At 36.4% G+C, this 22,278-nt stretch overlaps 3 protein-coding genes across 4 annotated transcripts; all 3 read left to right on the top strand.

Annotated features, from left to right (window-relative positions):
- Window positions 1–221: 221 nt before the first annotated feature.
- On the top strand, window positions 222–7,178 carry LOC107003004 (eukaryotic translation initiation factor 3 subunit C-like). The gene is made up of 4 exons (XM_015201237.2): window positions 222–339; window positions 438–498; window positions 746–2,533; window positions 6,032–7,178. Exons 2-4 carry the CDS (start codon window positions 475–477, stop codon window positions 6,974–6,976), a joined length of 2,757 nt encoding a protein of 918 aa, XP_015056723.1. The 5' UTR covers window positions 222–339; window positions 438–474; the 3' UTR covers window positions 6,977–7,178.
- Window positions 266–19,967, top strand: LOC107027057 (eukaryotic translation initiation factor 3 subunit C-like). 2 transcript variants are annotated; one of them, XM_027917849.1, is made up of 4 exons: window positions 266–339; window positions 14,175–14,237; window positions 14,485–16,272; window positions 18,818–19,967. In XM_027917849.1, exons 2-4 carry the CDS (start codon window positions 14,214–14,216, stop codon window positions 19,760–19,762), a joined length of 2,757 nt encoding a protein of 918 aa, XP_027773650.1. In that variant the 5' UTR covers window positions 266–339; window positions 14,175–14,213; the 3' UTR covers window positions 19,763–19,967. The 2 variants fall into 2 exon arrangements, with proteins under 2 accessions (XP_027773650.1, XP_015083710.1); XM_015228224.2 differs by lacking the exon at window positions 266–339 and adding an exon at window positions 13,937–14,077.
- Window positions 8,789–12,747, top strand: LOC107027065 (endoglucanase 25). Its single transcript, XM_015228235.2, has 6 exons — window positions 8,789–9,479; window positions 10,093–10,403; window positions 10,730–11,188; window positions 11,334–11,469; window positions 11,552–11,724; window positions 12,048–12,747. The coding sequence occupies exons 1-6, from the start codon at window positions 9,107–9,109 to the stop codon at window positions 12,447–12,449; spliced, it is 1,854 nt and encodes a 617-aa protein (XP_015083721.1). The 5' UTR covers window positions 8,789–9,106; the 3' UTR covers window positions 12,450–12,747.
- Window positions 19,968–22,278: the final 2,311 nt, after the last annotated feature.

The following is a 22,278-nucleotide window of genomic DNA, read 5'->3' as shown; positions in this document are numbered from 1 at the left end:
CTAACCAATATACATATACAATTCACATCTCTCTCGCTTTTTGCCCCGTCTCTCGCCTCTCTCTCTTAGTATCGCTTGCCTCTCTCCTCCCAATAACAAATAGCTACGAATTATAATTATCAAACTATACCTATGAAAAATAATTATGCTATTTTTTAGTGGCTATACGTTAAAGTTACCTATAATATAAAGTTACCAAATTAAGACTTGTAGTAGTCCTCTATTAATTGACCCAAAGACGAATCGGCCCAAACCCTTATCATCTTCTAGGGTTCTTACTGGAAAATTTCATCCGTCCTACTCCACAACCTTACTGTAAACCACAGTTGCAACTTACAGGTTCGATCTCTTCTCCTTCAACATTTTGTTGTTTGTATAAAACAAAATTACTTGATAATTTATACTCAATTTTTAATTTTTTTTTTGTGTAATTGCAGCTTATTTTCTCTGTTTCTTTAAGAACTTGTTGAAGATATGGCGTCCCGTTTTTGGACTCAGGTAACTTATTTTTCAATTAGTTCTATTTTCATTTTATTTTTTGTATTTTCACTGGATAAGGATTTAGTTTTTTTGTTTGGTGTTTGGATGAGTAACAAAATCTGTAGACGAAACGGAGGTGCTGTGAATGAGTAATTTGTTTTTGAAATGTGGTAGTCTGTTTTGGATAGTCCTTATTGCCTAGAACCCTAAATATGGTTCGGTTAGGGAATGTGTAGTCTGATTTGTCCATACATGATATTTGCAGGGTGATAGTGATACCGAAGAGGAGGAGGAGAGTGATTACGAGCTGGAAGATGATGCGCCAGCTGAAAATCCAGATGCACCGTCTGGGCCTGGGTCAAGATATCTTGCAGCTGATGATAGCGATAGTGATGAATCGGATGGACAGAAGCGAGTTGTCCGGTCAGCCAAGGACAAGCGTTTTGAGGAGTTGTCAGCTACAGTTGATCAGATGAAGAATGCTATGAAGATTAATGACTGGGTTAGCTTGCAGGAGAGCTTTGACAAGATTAATAAGCAGCTGGAGAAGGTCATGCGCATTACAGAATCTATTAAACCACCAAATCTCTATATCAAAGCTCTAGTGATGCTGGAGGATTTCTTGAATCAGGCCTTGGCCAATAAGGAGACTAGGAAGAAGATGAGTAGTAGTAATGCTAAAGCCTTGAATTCAATGAAACAGAAACTGAAAAAGAATAATAAGCAGTACGAGGAGTTGATTAATAAGTATAGGGAAAATCCTCCTGTGAGCGAGGAGGAGGGTGGTGATGATGAAGAGTCGGAAGAGGAAGAAGAAGAGGACGAAGAGGAGTTTGAGGAGGACCCAACAAAGATTGCATCTGCATCTGCATCTGATGATGATGATCCGGACACGATAGGTGATGGGTGGGAGAAGAAGGTGAACAAGAAAGACAAACTTCTGGATAAACAGTTTAAAGATCCGAGTCAAATCACGTGGGAGATAGTCAACAAGAAGTTCAAGGAAATCGTTGCTGCTAGGGGTAGAAAGGGGACTGGAAAGATGGAATTGGTCGAACAGCTCACCTTCTTGACCAAGGTGGCCAAGACTCCAGCACAGAAGCTTGAAATTCTGTTTGGTGTTGTGTCTGCCCAGTTTGATATCAATCCAGGTCTCAGTGGACACATGCCTATAAATGTGTGGAAAAAGTGTGTGCAAAATATGCTTACAATCCTTGATGTTTTGACCCAATACCCAAACATTGTGGTTGATGACATGGTGGAGCCTGATGAGAATGAGACTCAGAAAGGAGCAGACCACTCAGGAACTATAAGGATCTGGGGAAACTTGGTTGCCTTTGTTGAAAGGATTGATGTAGAGTTTTTCAAGAGCTTGCAGGTAATTGATCCACATACCAGCCAGTATGTTGAGAGGCTGAGAGATGAGCCATTGTTTTTGGTTCTAGCTCAAAATGTCCAGTGTTATTTAGAACAGGTGGGTGACTATAAGGGTGCTGCCAAAGTGGCTCTTAAACAGGTTGAATTTATCTATTATAAACCGCAAGGAGTGTATGATGCTATGAGGAAATTGGCTGAGCTCACAGAAGGTGGAGAAGCAGAGTCTGTAGAAGAAAACAAAGTGGTTGAGGAGAGTAGAGGTCCAACTGCATTTATTGCAACTCCTGAACTTGTGCCCAGGAAACCTGCTTTTGAAGAGAACAGCAGGACATTGATGGACAGTCTCGTTTCTCTCATATATAAATATGGAGATGAACGAACCAAGGCCCGTGCAATGCTCTGTGATATATATCACCATGCTATCTTGGATGAGTTTTCAACATCCCGTGACTTGTTATTGATGAGTCACTTGCAGGAAAATATCCAGCACATGGACATTTCAACTCAGATACTTTTTAATAGAGCCATGGCTCAACTTGGGCTCTGTGCGTTCCGGATGGCACTTGTTGCAGAAGCGCATGGTTGCCTTGCTGAACTCTATTCTGCTGGCAGGGTGAAGGAGTTACTTGCGCAAGGTGTCTCCCAAAGCCGATATCACGAGAAGACCCCAGAACAGGTATGTTATTGAAAATGTTCTTTGTTCTATGTAAGACGTTTATTCTTATTTCATGCCATTATGTGTTGCTAAAACATTATGTTTTGAGATTAATTTCTTTATTGAACTCCATAGTTGTATTAGGCTAGTAGGTAGTGTCTATTTTAGAGTGTTCGTTTGGCCAGTGTAATGCCACAATTTGTATAATCACATAGTAGGGAAGAAGGACAGTTAAAGATCTTGACAGTGCTTCAGTCACATAGTAGGGGAGGAGGGGAGAAAAAATAGTCTAGAGAAAGATGTAGGGAGAGTCAAAAGATCTTTTTTGTGTAATGTGTACTGCTGTAATGAAGAGATACCCTTTTTTGACAGCTAGACAGATCGGATAGAGGAAAAGTCATTGCATAAAATCTATCATCTAGTAATCTTTGTTTTTTAAAATCTGGTAACATTTGTATTAAAGTTACTTAGTTAGTTCTGGAAAATCCATAATTACGAATAGAGAAAAGAAAATAAATTCAAAATGGAGGCTACAATCCTAAACAGTCTCATCTGAATAAACCTTTGTACACCAAAAGCAGATTAACAATATATTTTAATCTTCTGCACATCATTACGCCCATCTTCAAAATATCTGGCATTTCTTTCTATCCATAGTCCATCAATAGATGCTGGGATAATCCTCCTTCTGTCTCTGTTTCTGGCCCCAACTGAACATATTGTCAACTATCTTACAAGGCAGTGCCCATGAGATGCCTGTGAGATTGATAAAAATCTTCCACAGTTGATCAGTGATGTTGCAATGTAAAAAAGATGTCTTAACTGTCTCAGCTTGCTTTCCTCATAAAAAATACGGAAAAGGGTCAAAACTGCCCTTCAACTATTTGAAATAGAGCAAATATACCCTTCAACTATATTTTAACTCAAAATTGCCCTTCCCGTCTAACTTTTGGTTTCACTTCTACCCTTTCATTTAACGGTATATGATGTGGCATTAACAGAATAAGATGTCCATGTGTAAATTGTAATGCCACATAAACATCCACCTAAGCATACCCGCCCCATCCCACTAAATGATCCAACCTGCCCCTTCATTCCCTGCCAATCTGCCAAGATTTGCTCATCCTTACCAGGCCCTCCTCTCTTCTCCTCCTTTAAAACGCTCTCAAAACCCTTCTTACTAGGGTCAACCTTTTATCCAATCTCAATAGCACAAAGATTCCCCATATTTGTTTGATAACAATTGCTCTTCTTCTTCAAAAGCTCTACTGGACAACTGTGGGTTTCTTCGACAAATAATTCAATTTGATTTGTTAAAATCAGCAACCTGACCTTAGTGAACAATCTTTCACCTTTCATGGAATCGACGGTGTATTGGACCATCAATCTCTTCTTGATTACATAATTAGAACATTAAGGAGAAGACGATTCACTGTTGTTGCTAATGCGTTAACCATCAAACGGCCGTAGTTGTTAAGTTTGACTTCCGTTTTAGTTTCCATTTCTGTGGCTTCTAACGATATAACTTTGTTCTCACAACTTGACGGATCCTGTTACAATTACCGTCACCATGTTGTTCTGCAATTGTACAGTTTTGAGATCTTGCAAGAAATGCAAAGGCTACTATGATTTTTCAAACTATTTGCGTGATTCTGGCAGCTTTGTGCCTTCTCTATCGCCGGCAACAATGGACATCCATTATCCGGAAGAATGAAATAACGATTTTACCACCAATATTCTGTCAACATTAGAGAGATCCATTATTCGGATGAGATAATTAATGGTTATAACTTATAACTCCAGCGTTCAGTCTTCAGTCTCGTTCGCCGGAGAGAATGGAGTTTCGCTATGATAATGAACATTTGGAGACGGGTGTTCAATCTCCTTACCTTTTAATCGGTGGGGATGGATTAGGTTAGGTGGACGTTTATGTGGCATTATAATATACACATTGAATGCCACATCTTATTCTGTTAAAAGGAAGGGTAGAAGTGATCCAATAGTAAGACGGAAAGGGTAGTTTTGAACCAAAACATAGTTGAAGGGTATATTTGCTCTATTTCAAATAGTTGAAGGGTAGTTTTGATCCTTTTCAGTTAAAAAAACCATTTGAACATTGGGAAATTCTCCTCTTTGATAGATTATCATGAGTTAGAACAGCCTCATTAGGTATAAGCCATGTGAAACAGGCCACTTTGTGAGGCACTTTGATTTTCCAGATGTGTTTCCAAGGCCAGTTAGTGATCTGTGGTTTAGCTTGATTTCAATTCTTGTATCCCACCTTCACCTTCATTATATACTTTTGCTATCTCCATTCCACCATAAACAATCCACTCCAATTTGTATTCCATGAAAAGTTTCCAAATACTTTTATATACGTCAGTCTATCTTGGAATTTCGCAGCCATTCAAGAGTCTTGTGTTGATGTTGGGCGAAAGCATAGATGTCAGGGAATAGAACTTCTAACTGACAAGACCCATCTACTTGTCTGCCCAAAAAAAGTGTCTTGTTGCCATTGTCGACCTTGATATTAGACTGACATCTGAGGAACGGCCAATAGGACCTAATGCATCTCCAGAGGCTAACACCACAAGGTGTAGTAACTTCTTTAGAAACCCAGTTGTCCAGCTCCTCATATTTTGTTTTGATTACACAACATTTAAGAGTTTGAGATTCCTGGGAATATCTCCATTGCAATTTCACTTTAGGAGCTTTGCTCTGGTTCTTAAGGTTCTCGATGCCTAATTCACCTTGACTTTTCTTCTGATAATGTTCTTCCATTTACTTGATTCACAAGTCCTCTGCATCCTCTCTAAGCGCTTCTAAAGCACTATGATAAGGTGGGCAGAGTTGTTACCTCTTTATGCTGACTATGTTCTTTATTGAAACTTTGAGATATATCTCAAAAAAGGGGAAGAGATCAAACAAACTCTAAAGCCTTCAGTCTGTCCGGTGATTCCGTCTTGCTGTATCAGTGCACTATAACCACAGCAGAGAAGTCAAATATTACACTTGTGGAGTTGTGAAGTTTTGCTGACTGTTTTTTTGTTATCGAATGTGTGACTTGAACATATTTGAATTGGTCATTTGTTATTGTTTTGTGTTTCCCATTTGATTGAAGGAACTCATGAAAAATGGGTTTATTAATGATAACTATCCATTAAGGGTAATGATCAATTATTTTCTGTGTCAATGATAGAGCTATCAAATATTACTGTTATGGAGTTATAAACAGATTTGGATGTGTGTTTTAGCAATCAAAATGTGTCACCTATACTCGAATAGCTTAGGATTAAATCATTTGTTATTTATTTTGCTTTCTCCACATGTGGTGAGAGGACCATGCCGGATATAATTCCGGACATATGTGGGAGTTTAGAGGTTATTCAAATAATCATGTAGTATTTTATATCAAATTGTACTTTCAACTCTCTCATTTATCACAATAGGATTTTGGCTGGAATTCTTCATTATGTTTCTTGCCAAAGCTTCTAAACTGTACATATTGAACACTGTTAGGAGCGGATGGAGAGGAGGCGTCAGATGCCCTACCATATGCATATAAATCTTGAACTTCTTGAGGCTGTCCATCTGACATGTGCAATGCTTCTTGAAGTGCCAAACATGGCAGCTAATAGCCATGACATGAAGCGCAGGGTCATAAGCAAAACATTCCGGAGATTGCTTGAAATCAGTGAGAGGCAAACTTTCACTGGTCCACCTGAAAATGTGAGGGACCATGTCATGGCAGCGACAAGGTCCCTGAGGCAAGGAGACTTTCAGAAGGCTTTTGATGTTATAAACTCCCTTGATGTGTGGAGGCTGCTTCGCAACAAGGACAGTGTTCTTGAGATGCTTAGAGGCAAAATCAAGGAAGAGGCACTGAGGACCTACCTTTTCACATATTCTGCTTCTTATAATTCTCTGAGTTTGGATCAGGTTGCTGGGATGTTTGACCTTTCAGTTTCTCAGATCCATAGCATTGTGAGCAAAATGATGATTTCTGAGGAGCTTCATGCAAGCTGGGATCAACCATCCCGATGCATGGTCTTTCATGATGTTGAGCATACAAGATTGCAGGCTTTGGCATTCCAGTTGACAGAAAAGCTGTCAGTTTTAGCAGAAAGTAATGAAAGAGCAACAGAATCGAGGATTGGTGGTGGTGCATTGGAGGGCCTTCCACCAAGGCGCAGGGATGGCCAGGATTATGCTGCTGCAGCTGGTGGTGGTGGTAGATGGCAGGACTTCTCCTTCTCACAAGGCAGGCAAGGTAGTAGTGGTGGCCGAACAGGGTATGCCGGTGGTAGATCAACTTCTGGTCAAACGTCGAGGGACCGTACTAATCAGGCACGAGGGACTCTTGGGGGTCAAGGCTCAAGATATCAGAGTGGTACAACTTCCAGGGGAAGCCAGATGGATGGATCAGGTCGCATGGTTAATCTTAACAGAGGGGGTCGTTCTTAGAGAGAGACGTGCACAATTTTTTGCATAGGAAGAATCACATATCTTGAGGGTTCCTTGTTGTAGTAGAGTTTACAGCTTTCTTTGTTTCATAGACCAAGTTCTATTGTCCTACATCGTTTTGTGACTTTGTAGAGCATCTTTTGGATGTTGCACCGCTTTTCTCATTTAATGACACAACAGTTCCTTTTAAATTTAATTTGCATGAAATATTAGCTCGTAATAGATACACACTACAGTGTTGTCTTTGGTAGATGCTGCTGGACACATCTGGTTAAGTGGACTGCTTCTCCCAATATGCTCACTCATCAGCATTTTGATGGGAAGGAAGAAGTAATAATAGTTAGAAGTTGCTAAATTTTCTTTTCAAAGTTCATTGAATCATCAAATGCACATTTCACATAAGTGGGTGGGCTCTCTTGATGACCAGGTTGAGCACTGGGCTGTTATATTGGCATAAGGCCCACCATGTTCACTGACCAAAAGAGGAACCCACCTAACGTTTATGGGGACAATAATACGACAAAAAGGGAAGAATTGAGAAAGAAGATAAAAGAATATTATATTTAATGAATAATGAAGATTGGGGATTAATTTTGAAATATACAACATAAAAGAAAAGTCAGTTGTACCGACACAGCACATGATGATGACTTTGTAGCTCTCTTTCACATGCAGCCGCGTCATTATCCTTTAATTAACAAAAAACCATTATATTTATTCTTGAATGAGAAATAAATTGTGGAGTAGAATTGAGTTGTCAACATTTGCAAACTATACATGATCTCTATGATATGCATTGGCCTAACAGATTTATAGACACGGATCTCTTCTTTTGGTTTACTATTTTTATAAAAATAAAATGTTAATATAACTTGTTATAAACCTTACAAGCAAAAAATTAGGTTGTCAAAAGTAATTTTAACACTTCTATTACTGATGAATCATAAAATTATATTTTTTTGTTGTTGAGTGAAGTAAGTGGATTTGAGTTGCCTTGAAAACAACAAACTTCTACTGTGGAGATTCTATTTTAGAGACAGAAAAACCAGACTCCATAAATCATTAAAATTAGTGGGGAATGGGAATGTAAATGTAGGAGTAGGATTTTTGTGTTACTGTCTTTTCTCAGACCAAAACTTATTTATTAAGAGAATCATTTTTTATAAAAAAATATTTGGACAATTTTATTTATCATCTTTCATATTCTGTCTCTTTGAATATGGTGTGGCTAAAAATACTACAATCCAATATGTCAGCTGGTTCCCTCTTTAAAATTACAATTTTGCCCCTGCTATTTTTTAGTTGTTAGGTATGAAAATAATAGCAAATAAGCCTTGAAGTGAAAGTCAACTAAATTAAGCAATCCCACTGAATAAAATGAGTTTATTAAAAAGAACCACCTAACTTTTAATACTATGTTATTGAGCCATAATTTTCTCTTGTACCATGCATCTTTTTATTATTATTATTTTTTATCAAATTTTCGACAACTATTTTTGAATTTATAATAGCTAATAAATCACACAAATAAGCGAGCAATAACATATATATTTATCAACAAGTATTGACTTACATGTTAATTTAAACATTTGTAAGTTCGAAATTTTTTATATTTACCAAGATTTTTTGTCCTAACAGCTAAAATACGAAATTAGAAAGTAAAACACCCCATTAAAGGAGGAGGATTGGCATTGGACAGGTTGTCATTGTCCATTAGCTGTTTTGTCAGTGTCATCAACTACTACTACTTTCTTTTTTTTCTGTATATATTTTTCTTCTGTATTACTTCACTCTTTGTTTTCTTTTTCTGAAGTTAGGTATTATTACTAGTATTAAATATATTGTGTTATAATCAAAAAAGCCAAAAAAACAGCACCATCACAGCTTCATATATCCATTATTTTCCACTAGATTTTCTAGTCCCACTTTCCTCCTTCCTCCATAATACCCCATCCTTTCTGCCATGTTCTTTCATTCCACAACTTTCTTGAAAAAAAGAAAATAAAAACCAGTAGATCAAGACTTGCCCAGTTCAGCATTTCTTGAATCTTGGAAAAAAGATTCAACCTTTGCATGTTTTGAGCTTGTGGGGGTGTTTTTTCAGCTCTAATTTGAGTACCCAAAATCAATATGTACGGTAGGGATCCATGGGGTGGACCTTTAGAGATCCACACAGCTGATTCAGCTACAGACGATGACAGGAGCAGGAACTTGCAGGATTTTGATAGGGCAGCGATGTCTAGGTCACTGGATGAGACTCAGCAGAGCTGGCTGTTGGGTCCGACTGAGCAGAAGAAGAAGAAGTATGTGGATCTTGGTTGTATTATTGTGAGTAGGAAGATTTTTAAGTGGACTGTGGGGTGTATTATTGCGGCTGCGCTTTTAGCTGGGTTCATTACTATGATTGTTAAGCTTGTACCTAGACACAAACACCACAATCCTCCACCGGATAATTATACTCTGGCTCTCCGTAAAGCTCTTATGTTCTTCAATGCCCAGAAATGTAAGTTATCTGTTTATTATTTGCTTGAACTCTTCAATCTGTGGGGTTAAAAATCTGATTTTTTTCTTCTACTATCTCATTGCATATTAGATCTGTTATTGATTATGTTTTTTGTCTGGATTTTAGTTTGTGATAGATTGATAGTTGGAAACTGTATGATCTTAGTGAAGCATGATTCAGTCCTCTGTATTGATCTTCTTGTTTTGTTTGCTTTGATTTGGAAATATTTCTTATTTTCCCCAAATTTTTGGTTACTTTGGTTGATCAAGGTAATGAACAACAACATACCCACTGTAATCCCAAGAGTATAAGTGGGGTCTGAGGAGGGTAGAGTACAGCCTTACCCCCTTATCTTATGTGAAGTTAGTATTTAAGTTGATCAAGGTCACTTGATATAGAATATGATATTTTTTCATTTATTTATATATATGATATGTGGAATGGCTCTACGTGACAAGTGCCTTTGACTTAGGATTGGAAGATTACTGCATCAGCAGCTACATGATTTGAGCTGCAAAAATATTTATTTTTAAAATTTAGTGCTTGCATGTGATGTTTTGGTCTTCTTTGGTTATAGCTCAGTTTTTTGCTAATTCTCTATTGGAATTTACAGCTGGAAAATTGCCCAAGCATAATAACGTGTCATGGAGGGGGAATTCATGTTTGCAAGATGGCAAGTCGGATGATTCAACTATGTTCAAAAATTTGGTTGGGGGTTATTATGATGCAGGAGATGCAATCAAGTTTAATTTCCCTCAGTCATTTGCTCTCACCATGTTGAGTTGGAGTGTGATCGAGTACAGTGCTAAATATGAAGCTGCTGGGGAGCTCGCTCATGTTAAAGATACTATTAAGTGGGGTACTGATTATCTCCTGAAGACTTTCAATTCCTCTGCTGATACCATAGACCGGATTGCTGCACAGGTGATTATCATTTAAATTTTCCTTATAAATGTGTAGATCACAAATTTTCTCAACTAGAATGTCATAGTTTGTTCTATCGTCAGTAATTAGTATTCAGCTCTAACCAGTTATCATCGCCTTACCCGTCTGAGTTTCCATTATACTTCTTAAACATTTAAAATTACTACAATCTCTTGGCTGGCTTTTTGACTTTCACTAAGATAAGTCTCCTTGTTAATCAGATCAGCATCAATGACTGCATGAAATTGTATTTTAACAGTGTTTGAGTCAAAATTGAACTTATTCTGAATTAATTAATCTCATTGGACAAATTATGTTTTGTTTAGGTTGGAAAAGGGGATACTACCGGAGGGGCTACTGAGCCCAATGATCACTATTGCTGGGTGCGTCCTGAAGACATTGATTACGCTCGGCCTGTGACTGAATGTCACGGCTGCTCGGACCTTGCTGCAGAGATGGCTGCTGCGCTGGCTTCTGCCTCCATTGTTTTTAAGGACAACAAAGCTTACTCGCAAAAGCTTGTACATGGTGCTAGAACTCTCTTCAAATTCTCTAGAGACCAGCGTGGAAGATACAGTGTCGGCAATGAAGCTGAAACTTTCTACAATTCCACCGGTTATTGGGATGAGTTTATATGGGGTGCGGCTTGGCTGTATTATGCTACTGGAAATTCTTCATATCTTCAGCTTGCTACAACTCCTGGTATTGCCAAACATGCTGGTGCTTTCTGGGGAGGTCCTGATTACGGTGTGCTCAGCTGGGATAACAAGCTCACTGGAGCTCAGGTCAGTCAATATCACCTCTTCTTTCCTTTTACCCTCTTCTAGTATTTCTGTGCAGCTTTTGTGCTTGAGACTTGTAAGCTAGGATATCTCATTTCTTCGAGGGACTTATTTTTTGCTATAACACTGGTTTTTGTTATCTCTTCAGGTGCTACTGAGCCGTATGAGGCTGTTTCTGAGCCCTGGATATCCTTATGAAGAAATTTTAAGGACATTTCATAACCAGACTAGCATAATCATGTGCTCCTACCTGCCAATCTTCACTTCTTTTAATCGCACAAAAGGTAACCTTCCTTACCCAGTTCGCATCAACGTAATTTGAAATCCTTAGTTTGAAATCTAAACCAATTCTTTTGACCTTTCCAGGAGGGCTAATCCAATTAAACCATGGAAGGCCTCAGCCTCTCCAGTATGTAGTCAATGCAGCCTTCCTGGCTACCTTGTTTAGTGACTATCTCGCGGCTGCCGACACTCCTGGATGGTACTGTGGACCAAATTTCTACTCTACTGATGTCCTGCGTAAATTCGCAGAAACCCAGGTAAATGAATCTCCCCTACTTCTAAGTTAGTAAGAGTCTCTTTTCTTATTCTTGGGTTTCTCGTCTCCTCTATCTTGTCAATGGTTGTTGTTTATGCTATTCCACAACCAACTTCCCTTCTCTCTGCTTCATGTTTTGGGGATGAATTAAATTGGCCTCATATGGGTGTTGGAATTATTATTTTTTTCAAACAATAGGGACAAGAGCCGCTAGGGTGTGTAGAATATTAGAGACACGATATACTCAAGTTTTCTTTTGCCTATTCTGTTGTAAGGTGAAAATCATTTCTTGGTTTTAACTTGGACGTTTCTTTGACCTTGTAGATTGACTACATCCTTGGGAAGAACCCCAGGAAAATGAGTTATGTTGTTGGCTTTGGCAATCACTATCCTAAGCATGTCCACCACAGAGGGGCATCGATTCCTAAAAACAAGGTCAAATATAACTGTAAAGGTGGATGGAAATATAGGGATTCATCTAAGGCTAATCCAAATACTATTGTTGGAGCCATGGTTGCTGGACCAGACAAGCATGATGGTTTCCGTGATGTCCGTTCTAATTACAATTATACGGAGCCTACTCTTGCTGGAAATGCTGGTTTAGTTGCAGCTCTCGTGGCTCTATCTGGAGATAGAGATGTCGGAATTGATAAGAACACTTTATTCTCTGCAGTACCACCGATGTTTCCCACTCCACCACCTCCGCCAGCTCCTTGGAAACCATGATCTTTAATACGTCGTTTGTGCCTCCCTCATCTGAGTGTAGGTTCTATATTTTTGATATTAAGATTCTGAGACAAAGAAGCTAGATGAAAGACAAGAAACTTGGATGTGCACCCTTGAACATAGATAGTAGTTTGGGCATTATTAGGACACTAGCAAGTGAAATTCTTCAAGAAATGCCCATTGCATGTCTGTTTTACTTTGATGTATCATCTACACAGTATGAATGTAACGTAACCAATCATGTATTCTTTGAACAGTGTAACCTCAATTTCCTCGGAACAAGTTTTCACATAATGTTCGTGTTTTGTGTTGTTAAAAATTGTTAAGGGCAGGATAGTGCTGGACAAAAACTTCTATTTCTGGTGAAGTCTAAGCATATTATACCCTCAATTAATTATTTTGAAAAAGATAAAAAATTTTGAAAATACCAAGTTTTTAATTCAATTAATAGGGATAAAATAATAAACTTACTACGTCAATTATTAATTTCTTAGTATGTGTGTTTATTCAAAAATTGACAAATAATTAGGACAGATAGAGTAAGATAGGAAAAGCAAGATTGAAAACAATTGAATAAGGAGAATATAGATGTGTACTCTCTCCTTTCCATATTAATTTAATTTTGAGACATTCCATATTAATTTAATTTTGAGACATTTTTTAAATGAACTTAATTATTCGGTTTTCAGAACCACTATTGGAGTGATCTTTCAATTTTACTCTTTATTAATTAGTATTGAAGTTAGTGATTAATTAATATTTAGTTAATTTAATCATAAATTTGATAATAATTAATAAGGGTAAAAATAAAAAATTAGATTTAATTTATGTCTTAATTTATTTTTCTTAAAGAGGTGAAATAGATAAAATTTACTCGCACTGAATATAAAACAACTCAAAAAGAGTAGTATATTAGTTACGTATCCAAAATTTAAAATCACATCACAGGTGTATTAAATTAACCCTAAAATTTTATTTATTTATAGAAGATCAAAAATACTGTCTTCGTTATTTCCTAAAATACTCATGTATACTAATAATGTATACAAATAAAATATAACATTTATATACATATTGCAATTATCATATGCATCAACTAAATTTACACATTAAGTTATTATGGATAAAATTTTATGTACACATGTAACATTAAATTAGGGATAAAATTTTATGTACACATGTAACATTTTTTTATGTGTACATTATGTAATTGGAACTATAATTATTATTACTGATATTCTTATCGATATAAAAAAAATATAATATATTACATATTAAAATTACTATACAAATCAATTAAGTTTATACGTCAGTTTATTAATAAAATGTAAATATTTAGTATATTAATTTGGTTATGTTTACATTATGTACTTACAATTACCATTGTTGTTAATGTTCTTTTATTATTTGGCTAATTATTACCATACAATTAGACCTAGAGTTTCCTAATATATTTAGGATTATAATATAAAGTTACCAAATTAAGACTTGTAATAGTCCTTTTATAATTGGACCAAAGACGAGTCGGCCCAAACCCTGATCATCTTTTAGGGTTCTTACTGAAAAATCTCATTCTCTCTTCATTTCTCCTCTACAACCTTACTGTAAACCACAGTTGCAACTTCCAGGTTCGATCTCTTCTCCTTCAACATTTAGTCGTTTGTACAAAACAAATTTATTTGATAATTTATCCTCAATTTTGATTTTTTTTTTGTGTTATTGCAGCTTATTCTATATCTGATTCTTTAAGAACTTGTTGAAGATATGGCGTCCCGTTTTTGGACTCAGGTAACTTATTTTTCAATTAGTTCTATTTTCATTTTATTTTTTGTATTTTCACTGGATAAGGATTTAGTTTTTTTGTTTGGTGTTTGGATGAGTAACAAAATCTGTAGACGAAACGGAGGTGCTGTGAATGAGTAATTTGTTTTTGAAATGTGGTAGTCTGTTTTGGATAGTCCTTATTGCCTAGAACCCTAAATATGGTTCGGTTAGGGAATGTGTAGTCTGATTTGTCCATACATGATATTTGCAGGGTGATAGTGATACCGAAGAGGAGGAGGAGAGTGATTACGAGCTGGAAGATGATGCGCCAGCTGAAAATCCAGATGCACCGTCTGGGCCTGGGTCAAGATATCTTGCAGCTGATGATAGCGATAGTGATGAATCGGATGGACAGAAGCGAGTTGTCCGGTCAGCCAAGGACAAGCGTTTTGAGGAGTTGTCAGCTACAGTTGATCAGATGAAGAATGCTATGAAGATTAATGACTGGGTTAGCTTGCAGGAGAGCTTTGACAAGATTAATAAGCAGCTGGAGAAGGTCATGCGCATTACAGAATCTATTAAACCACCAAATCTCTATATCAAAGCTCTAGTGATGCTGGAGGATTTCTTGAATCAGGCCTTGGCCAATAAGGAGACTAGGAAGAAGATGAGTAGTAGTAATGCTAAAGCCTTGAATTCAATGAAACAGAAACTGAAAAAGAATAATAAGCAGTACGAGGAGTTGATTAATAAGTATAGGGAAAATCCTCCTGTGAGCGAGGAGGAGGGTGGTGATGATGAAGAGTCGGAAGAGGAAGAAGAAGAGGACGAAGAGGAGTTTGAGGAGGACCCAACAAAGATTGCATCTGCATCTGCATCTGATGATGATGATCCGGACACGATAGGTGATGGGTGGGAGAAGAAGGTGAACAAGAAAGACAAACTTCTGGATAAACAGTTTAAAGATCCGAGTCAAATCACGTGGGAGATAGTCAACAAGAAGTTCAAGGAAATCGTTGCTGCTAGGGGTAGAAAGGGGACTGGAAAGATGGAATTGGTCGAACAGCTCACCTTCTTGACCAAGGTGGCCAAGACTCCAGCACAGAAGCTTGAAATTCTGTTTGGTGTTGTGTCTGCCCAGTTTGATATCAATCCAGGTCTCAGTGGACACATGCCTATAAATGTGTGGAAAAGGTGTGTGCAAAATATGCTTACAATCCTTGATGTTTTGACCCAATACCCAAACATTGTGGTTGATGATATGGTGGAGCCTGATGAGAATGAGACCCAGAAAGGAGCAGACCACTCAGGGACTATAAGGATCTGGGGAAATTTGGTTGCCTTTGTTGAAAGGATTGATGTAGAGTTTTTCAAGAGCTTGCAGGTAATTGATCCACATACCAGCCAGTATGTTGAGAGGCTGAGAGATGAGCCATTGTTTTTGGTTCTTGCTCAAAATGTCCAGCGTTATTTAGAACAGATGGGCGACTATAAGGGCGCTGCCAAAGTGGCTCTTAAACAGGTTGAATTCATCTATTATAAGCCGCAAGGAGTGTATGATGCTATGAGGAAGTTGGCTGAGCTCACAGAAGGTGGAGAGGCAGAGTCTGTAGATGAAAACAAAGTGGTTGAGGAGAGTAAAGGTCCAACTGCATTTATTGCAACTCCTGAGCTTGTGCCTAGGAAACCTGCTTTTGAAGAGAACAGCAGGACATTGATGGACAGTCTCGTTTCTCTCATATATAAATATGGAGATGAACGAACCAAGGCCCGTGCAATGCTCTGTGATATATATCACCATGCTATCTTGGATGAGTTTTCAACATCCCGTGACTTGTTATTGATGAGTCACTTGCAGGAAAATATCCAGCACATGGACATTTCAACTCAGATACTTTTTAACAGAGCCATGGCTCAACTTGGGCTCTGTGCGTTCAGGATGTCATTTGTTGCAGAAGCGCATGGTTGCCTTGCTGAACTCTATTCTGCTGGCAGGGTGAAAGAGTTACTGGCGCAAGGTGTCTCCCAAAGCCGATATCATGAGAAGACTCCAGAACAGGTATCTTCCTGAAAATGTTCTTTGTTTGGTCTTTTATGCAAGACATTTATTCTTATTTCATGCCATTTTGTGTCACTAAAATATTATGTTTTGAGATTAGTTTCTTCATTAATCTTCATAATAATTGTATTTGGCTAGTAGCTTGTATCTATTTTAGAGTGTTTGTTTGGCCAGTGTATTGCCACAATTTGTATAGTCACATAGTAGGGGAGAAGGACAGTTAAAGTCTTAAAGATCTTGACAGTTCTTCAGTCACACAGTATGGGAGGACAGAAGAAATAGTCTATAGAAAAATGTAGAAAGAGTTAAAGATCTTTTTTGTTTAATGTGTACTGTTGTAATGAAGAGATACCTCATTTTGATAGCTAGACAGATCAGATAGAGGAAAAGTCACTGCATAAAATCTGTCATCTTGTAATCTCTGTTTTTTAAAATCTGGTAACTTTTGTATTAGAGTTACTTGGTTAGTACTGGAAAATCCATAATTTTTTGCATATAGAGGAAAGAAAATAAATTCTAAGTAGAGGCTACAATCCTAAACTGACTCTTAAGACATCTTGGAGTATTTCAGTCTCATTTGAATAAACATTTGTACACCAGAAGTAGAATAACAGTATATGGGTTATGTCATGGATCATGCCTGCCGAGATCACAGAAGCAATCCTGAGTTGGGAGTAAGCAGGAAAAATCCAAGATGGAGACAGATGGAGAATTGTCCCAGCTAGTATATGGTGGGCAACATGGAAGGAAAGGAACTCTAGAGCTTTTGATGGTGTTGAGAATAGTATGCAAAACGTCAAACTCAATTGTCTTATGCTACTATGATTTTGGTGTAATCAATTATACTCAAATGATATTATCTCCATAATTGATGTACTAGACACAATTTAGTAAAAGATAGTAGGATTTGGAGTACATGTTGTAAATACTGAATACAGTTTTTACTGTACTGACTTTTGTGGAATAGACAAAGTTACCAATTTAAAAAAAAAGAATAACAATATATAATTGTGTTTGATCTTCTGCACATTATTACTCCCATCTTCAAAATATCTAGCATATCTTTCTCTCCATAGTCCATTAATACATGCTGGGATAATCCTCCATCTATCTCTGTTTCTGACCCCCACTGAACATAGTGTCAACAATCTTACAAGGCAGTGCCCATGAGATGCCTTTGAGATTGATAAAAATCTTCCAAAGTTGATCAGTGATGTTACAATGTAAAAAGTTGTCTTAACGGTCTCAGCATCCATTCCTCATTAAAAAAAACCACTTAGAACATTGGGCAATTCCCCTCTTTGATAGGATCATCATGAGTTAGAACAGCCCATTAGGTATAAGCCAAGTGAAACAGGCCACTTTGTGAGTAACTTTGATTTTCCAGATGTGTTTCCAAGGCCAGTTAGTGATCTGTGGTTTAGCTTGGTTTCAATTCTTGTATCCCACCTTCACCTTCAATATATACCTTTGCTATCTCCATTCCACCATAAACAATCCACTCCAGTTTGTATTCCATGAAAAGTTTCCAAATGCTTTTATATACTTCAGTCTATCTTGGAATTTCCCAGCCTTTCGAGAGTCTTGTGTTGATGTTGGGCGAGAGCATAGATGTCAGGGAATAAAACTTGTATCCTGACAAGACCCATCCACTTATCTGCCCAAAAAAGTGTCTTGTTGCCATTGTCAACCTTGATAGTCAACTGACTCCTGAGGAATGGCCAATAAGACCTAATGGATCTCCAGAGGCTAACACCATAAGGTGTAGTAACTTCTTTAGAAACCCACCTGCCTAACTCCTCATCTTTTGTTTTGATTACACTACATTTAAGAGTTTGAGATTCCTGAGAATATTTCCATTGCAATTTCACTTTAGGAGCTTTGCCCTGGTTCTCAAGGTTCTTGATGCCTAATTCAGCTTGACTTTTGCTTCTGATAATGTTCTTCCATTTACTTGATTCACAAGTCCTCAGCATCCTCTCTACACGCTTTTAAAGCACTATGATAAGGTGGGCAGAAGTTGTTACCTCCTTGTGCTATTTATGTTCTTTATTGAAACTTTGAGATAGATCTCTAAAAAGGGGAAGAGATCAAAACAAACTTTAAAGCCTTCAGTCTGTCCAGTGAATTCATCTTGCTGTATCAGGTGTGCTTACACAGTAGCGAAGTCAAATATGACACTTATGGAGTTGTGAAGTTTTACTTGGTGTTTTTTGTTATTAAATGTGTGACTTGAACATCTTCGAATAGGGACATTTGTAATTGTTTGTGTTACCCATTTGATACAACGAACTCATGAAAAATGGGTTATTAGTGAGAACTATCCCAAAAAGGGTAATAATCAATTATTTTCTTTGTCAATGATAGAGCAATCAAATATTACAGTTGTGGAGTTACAAACAGATTTGGATGTGTGTTTTAACAATCATAATGTGTGACCTATACTTGAATAACTAAGGATTAAATCATTTATTATTTATTTTTCTTTCTCCACATTTGGTGAGCGGAAATTGCCTTCTAAACAATACATGTTGAACACTGTTAGGAGCGGATGGAGAGGAGGCGTCAGATGCCCTACCATATGCATATAAATCTTGAGCTTCTTGAGGCTGTCCATCTGACATGTGCAATGCTTCTTGAAGTGCCAAACATGGCAGCTAATAGCCATGACATGAAGCGCAGGGTCATAAGCAAAACATTCCGGAGATTGCTTGAAATCAGTGAGAGGCAAACTTTCACTGGTCCACCTGAAAATGTGAGGGACCATGTCATGGCAGCGACAAGGTCCCTGAGGCAAGGAGACTTTCAGAAGGCTTTTGATGTCATCAACTCCCTTGATGTGTGGAGGCTGCTTCGCAACAAGGACAGTGTTCTGGAGATGCTTAGAGGCAAAATCAAGGAAGAGGCACTGAGGACCTACCTTTTCACATATTCTGCTTCTTATAATTCTCTGAGTTTGGATCAGGTTGCTGGGATGTTTGACCTTTCAGTTTCTCAGATCCATAGCATTGTGAGCAAAATGATGATTTCTGAGGAGCTTCATGCAAGCTGGGATCAACCATCCCGATGCATGGTCTTTCATGATGTTGAGCATACAAGATTGCAGGCTTTGGCATTCCAGTTGACAGAAAAGCTGTCAGTTTTAGCAGAAAGTAATGAAAGAGCAACAGAATCGAGGATTGGTGGTGGTGCATTGGAGGGCCTTCCACCAAGGCGCAGGGATGGCCAGGATTATGCTGCTGCAGCTGGTGGTGGTGGTAGATGGCAGGACTTCTCCTTCTCACAAGGCAGGCAAGGTAGTAGTGGTGGCCGAACAGGGTATGCCGGTGGTAGATCAACTTCTGGTCAAACGTCGAGGGACCGTACTAATCAGGCACGAGGGACTCTTGGGGGTCAAGGCTCAAGATATCAGAGTGGTACAATTTCCAGGGGAAGCCAGATGGATGGATCAGGTCGCATGGTTAATCTTAACAGAGGGGGTCGTTCTTAGAGAGAGACGTGCACAATTTTTTGCATAGAAAGAATCACATATCTTGAGGGTTCCTTATTGTAGTAGAGTTTACAGCTTTCTTTGTTTCATAAACCAAGTTCCATTGTGCTACATTGTTTTGTGACTTTGTAAAGCATCTTTTGGATGTTGCACTGCTTTTCTCATTTAATGACACAACAATTCCTTCTAAATTTAATTTGTATCAGATATTAGCTCGTAGTAGATACACACTACAGTGTTGTCTTTGCTAGATGCTTCTGCACAAATCTGGTTAATTGCCTTATTACAGTCTGCTTATCCCAATATGCTCACTGAATTGATTTTTTACACCCCAGCAGTAGCTATGAATAGATTGAATTGATTAAGTATACTGTATTTATAGAGATCGTTGAATAAACAACAAAAATTTAGCAACTGCTAACTATTACTTCTTTCCTCCTACCAAATATTATATAGTACTGTATAAACCCGAAGAAATTGGAAGTTGAAAAACCCGAGTGTTGTTGGTTTTGTTTGACTTTTAAATTCAAAAATTCGACACAAGTAATTTAGTTTGATATTTGAAAAATCCGAACCAACCTTGTCATGTACATCCTTAATTATTATCATTTCCACAACTACACCTATCACCATCACCCTCAACCACTATTACCTCCTGTGATATTATAATTATTTTTCTAAAAATATTTAAACCTCCTAATACGGAATATAAATCGATACAAACTGAACTTCATTTAACTAAGTATATTTAAGATAATTTTGGAATGAAAAAAATAGCTAAAAACTAAGATAAAAAGGAATCCTTTTATATGTAATAAAATGTTATCATTAAAATAAAAATATAAATAACAGACGTATTTAAACTAGATGGAAATTATACTAATAGTTAATATGTTTTACTCTGTTATGTGTTACAAAAACAAGTGGACATTAAAAAAAATAATCAATTTTGAATACTTATAGACCTATACATTAAATAAAATATATGAGTATACAAATTACTCATGAATATTAATTTATATCAAGTAATTGTAAATTTTATAGTGAATCAATAAAAATTAAATGTCAATTAATTGTGTATTTTGAAATTTATGCTTACAATATATACTTTTCTTTGAAAAAAAAATAGAAAGTGAATACTACTATCATTATTTTTTGTCCAAAAAATACTAAATATTTTAAAGGTCTCCTTCTATTTTAGTTGATATGTCATGTTATTAAATTATCATTTTAAAATATAATAGACCTATTTAATTTATCAAACTTATATCTCTACAAAATAAATTTATAAATTACATGAGAATTTAGGAAGATCATAAAAAAAAATAGAAAAACGTATTCCTTATATTTTTACCAAATAAATTTCAAAGAAAGTTTGTGTGCAATTATTACTTTGGTAGTTTTCAAAATCCTTAAAGTAAATTATTAAAAAAATTTAAGCAAATTTTCATAAAAATACTAATTTTTTTTAAGGTTGACAAAAATGTTGACAAGGAAGAGAAAATTATTATTTAACTTTTTCTTTAAATTTATTTTTGTATTTTGATTCTTTTGTTGCTATATTATATTATATTATATTTTAACTTATTATACAATTAAACACCTATATATATTCTTATCTCATTCCAAATTTGTGACATACAAGTAATAATTAATTAAATTGCCTATTTTAACTCAATAATCATATTTTTTGAAATTAATATATTGATAAATAAAGATCAAAATTTTATTTTCTAATATAAATATTATTCACTTTCTGTTTTCTTTTAATAAAAAGATATTGTAAATATAGATTTTAAATAGTTGTGTGGACATATCAAGAGAAAGAAAATTAAGAACCAAAATATATAAGAAAGAGTAACGGTTGCTTCAATGATAGATACTCACTAAGTCTCTAATTACTTGTCTATGTTTTCTTTTTTAGTTATTCACTCACTTATCCATTTTTACAAATCAAGAAAAGATAATTTTTTTTATTACACTCAATTAATTATTTTTAAAATATTAAGTTTTTAATTTAATTAGTTCATAATTAATAGGAATAAAATGTTAAATTTACTATGTCAATTATTAGTTTTCAATTGAGAACATTTGAATAAAGAAAATAGAGATGTATTATATGGTTGCGTATCCCAAAATTAAAATCTCATCACAGGGGTATTTATGTTATTAAATATGAAAATTTATTTATTTATAAAAGATTGAAAATACTGTCTTTGTGATTTTCTAAAAGAGAAAATTGTATATAATGACAAACTAATAAATTAAATTAATTGATATAACCATCATTTGATTTAATTGTGCCCGTAACAAACTGTTAGCTAGTCACCTCTCTTTCTCAAACTCTCGCTCGCCACTCTCCTCTCTCACTCGTCTCCTCTCACTTTTATACAAATACAAGTGTATAAAATCTGTTTCCTTTTGTATAATGCGAGAGGAAATTGTATAAATACATAAATTTTTGTTCCCCTCTCCCAGATCTCGCTTGCCACTCTCCCTAATCTTGCTCGTCACCC

This window comes from Solanum pennellii, chromosome 1, assembly GCF_001406875.1.
Source record: "Solanum pennellii chromosome 1, SPENNV200".
Lineage (NCBI taxonomy): Eukaryota > Viridiplantae > Streptophyta > Magnoliopsida > Solanales > Solanaceae > Solanum > Solanum pennellii.
Note: the sequence above shows the minus strand (reverse complement) of the source record. Positions and strands in the feature narration are given on the sequence as shown.

Excerpts from the sequence above, each read along its gene's own strand:
- LOC107003004 (XM_015201237.2), top strand. The coding sequence starts at position 475 with ATGGCGTCCCGTTTTTGGACTCAG. Across the intron at positions 499-745 it reads CGTCCCGTTTTTGGACTCAG|GGTGATAGTGATACCGAAGA; the intron begins GTAACTTATTTT and ends TGATATTTGCAG. Across the intron at positions 2,534-6,031 it reads ACGAGAAGACCCCAGAACAG|GAGCGGATGGAGAGGAGGCG; the intron begins GTATGTTATTGA and ends GAACACTGTTAG.
- LOC107027057 (XM_027917849.1), top strand. The coding sequence starts at position 14,214 with ATGGCGTCCCGTTTTTGGACTCAG. Across the intron at positions 14,238-14,484 it reads CGTCCCGTTTTTGGACTCAG|GGTGATAGTGATACCGAAGA; the intron begins GTAACTTATTTT and ends TGATATTTGCAG. Across the intron at positions 16,273-18,817 it reads ATGAGAAGACTCCAGAACAG|GAGCGGATGGAGAGGAGGCG; the intron begins GTATCTTCCTGA and ends GAACACTGTTAG.
- LOC107027065 (XM_015228235.2), top strand. The coding sequence starts at position 9,107 with ATGTACGGTAGGGATCCATGGGGTGGACCTTTAGAGATCCACACAGCT. Across the intron at positions 10,404-10,729 it reads TAGACCGGATTGCTGCACAG|GTTGGAAAAGGGGATACTAC; the intron begins GTGATTATCATT and ends TGTTTTGTTTAG. Across the intron at positions 11,189-11,333 it reads ACAAGCTCACTGGAGCTCAG|GTGCTACTGAGCCGTATGAG; the intron begins GTCAGTCAATAT and ends TTATCTCTTCAG.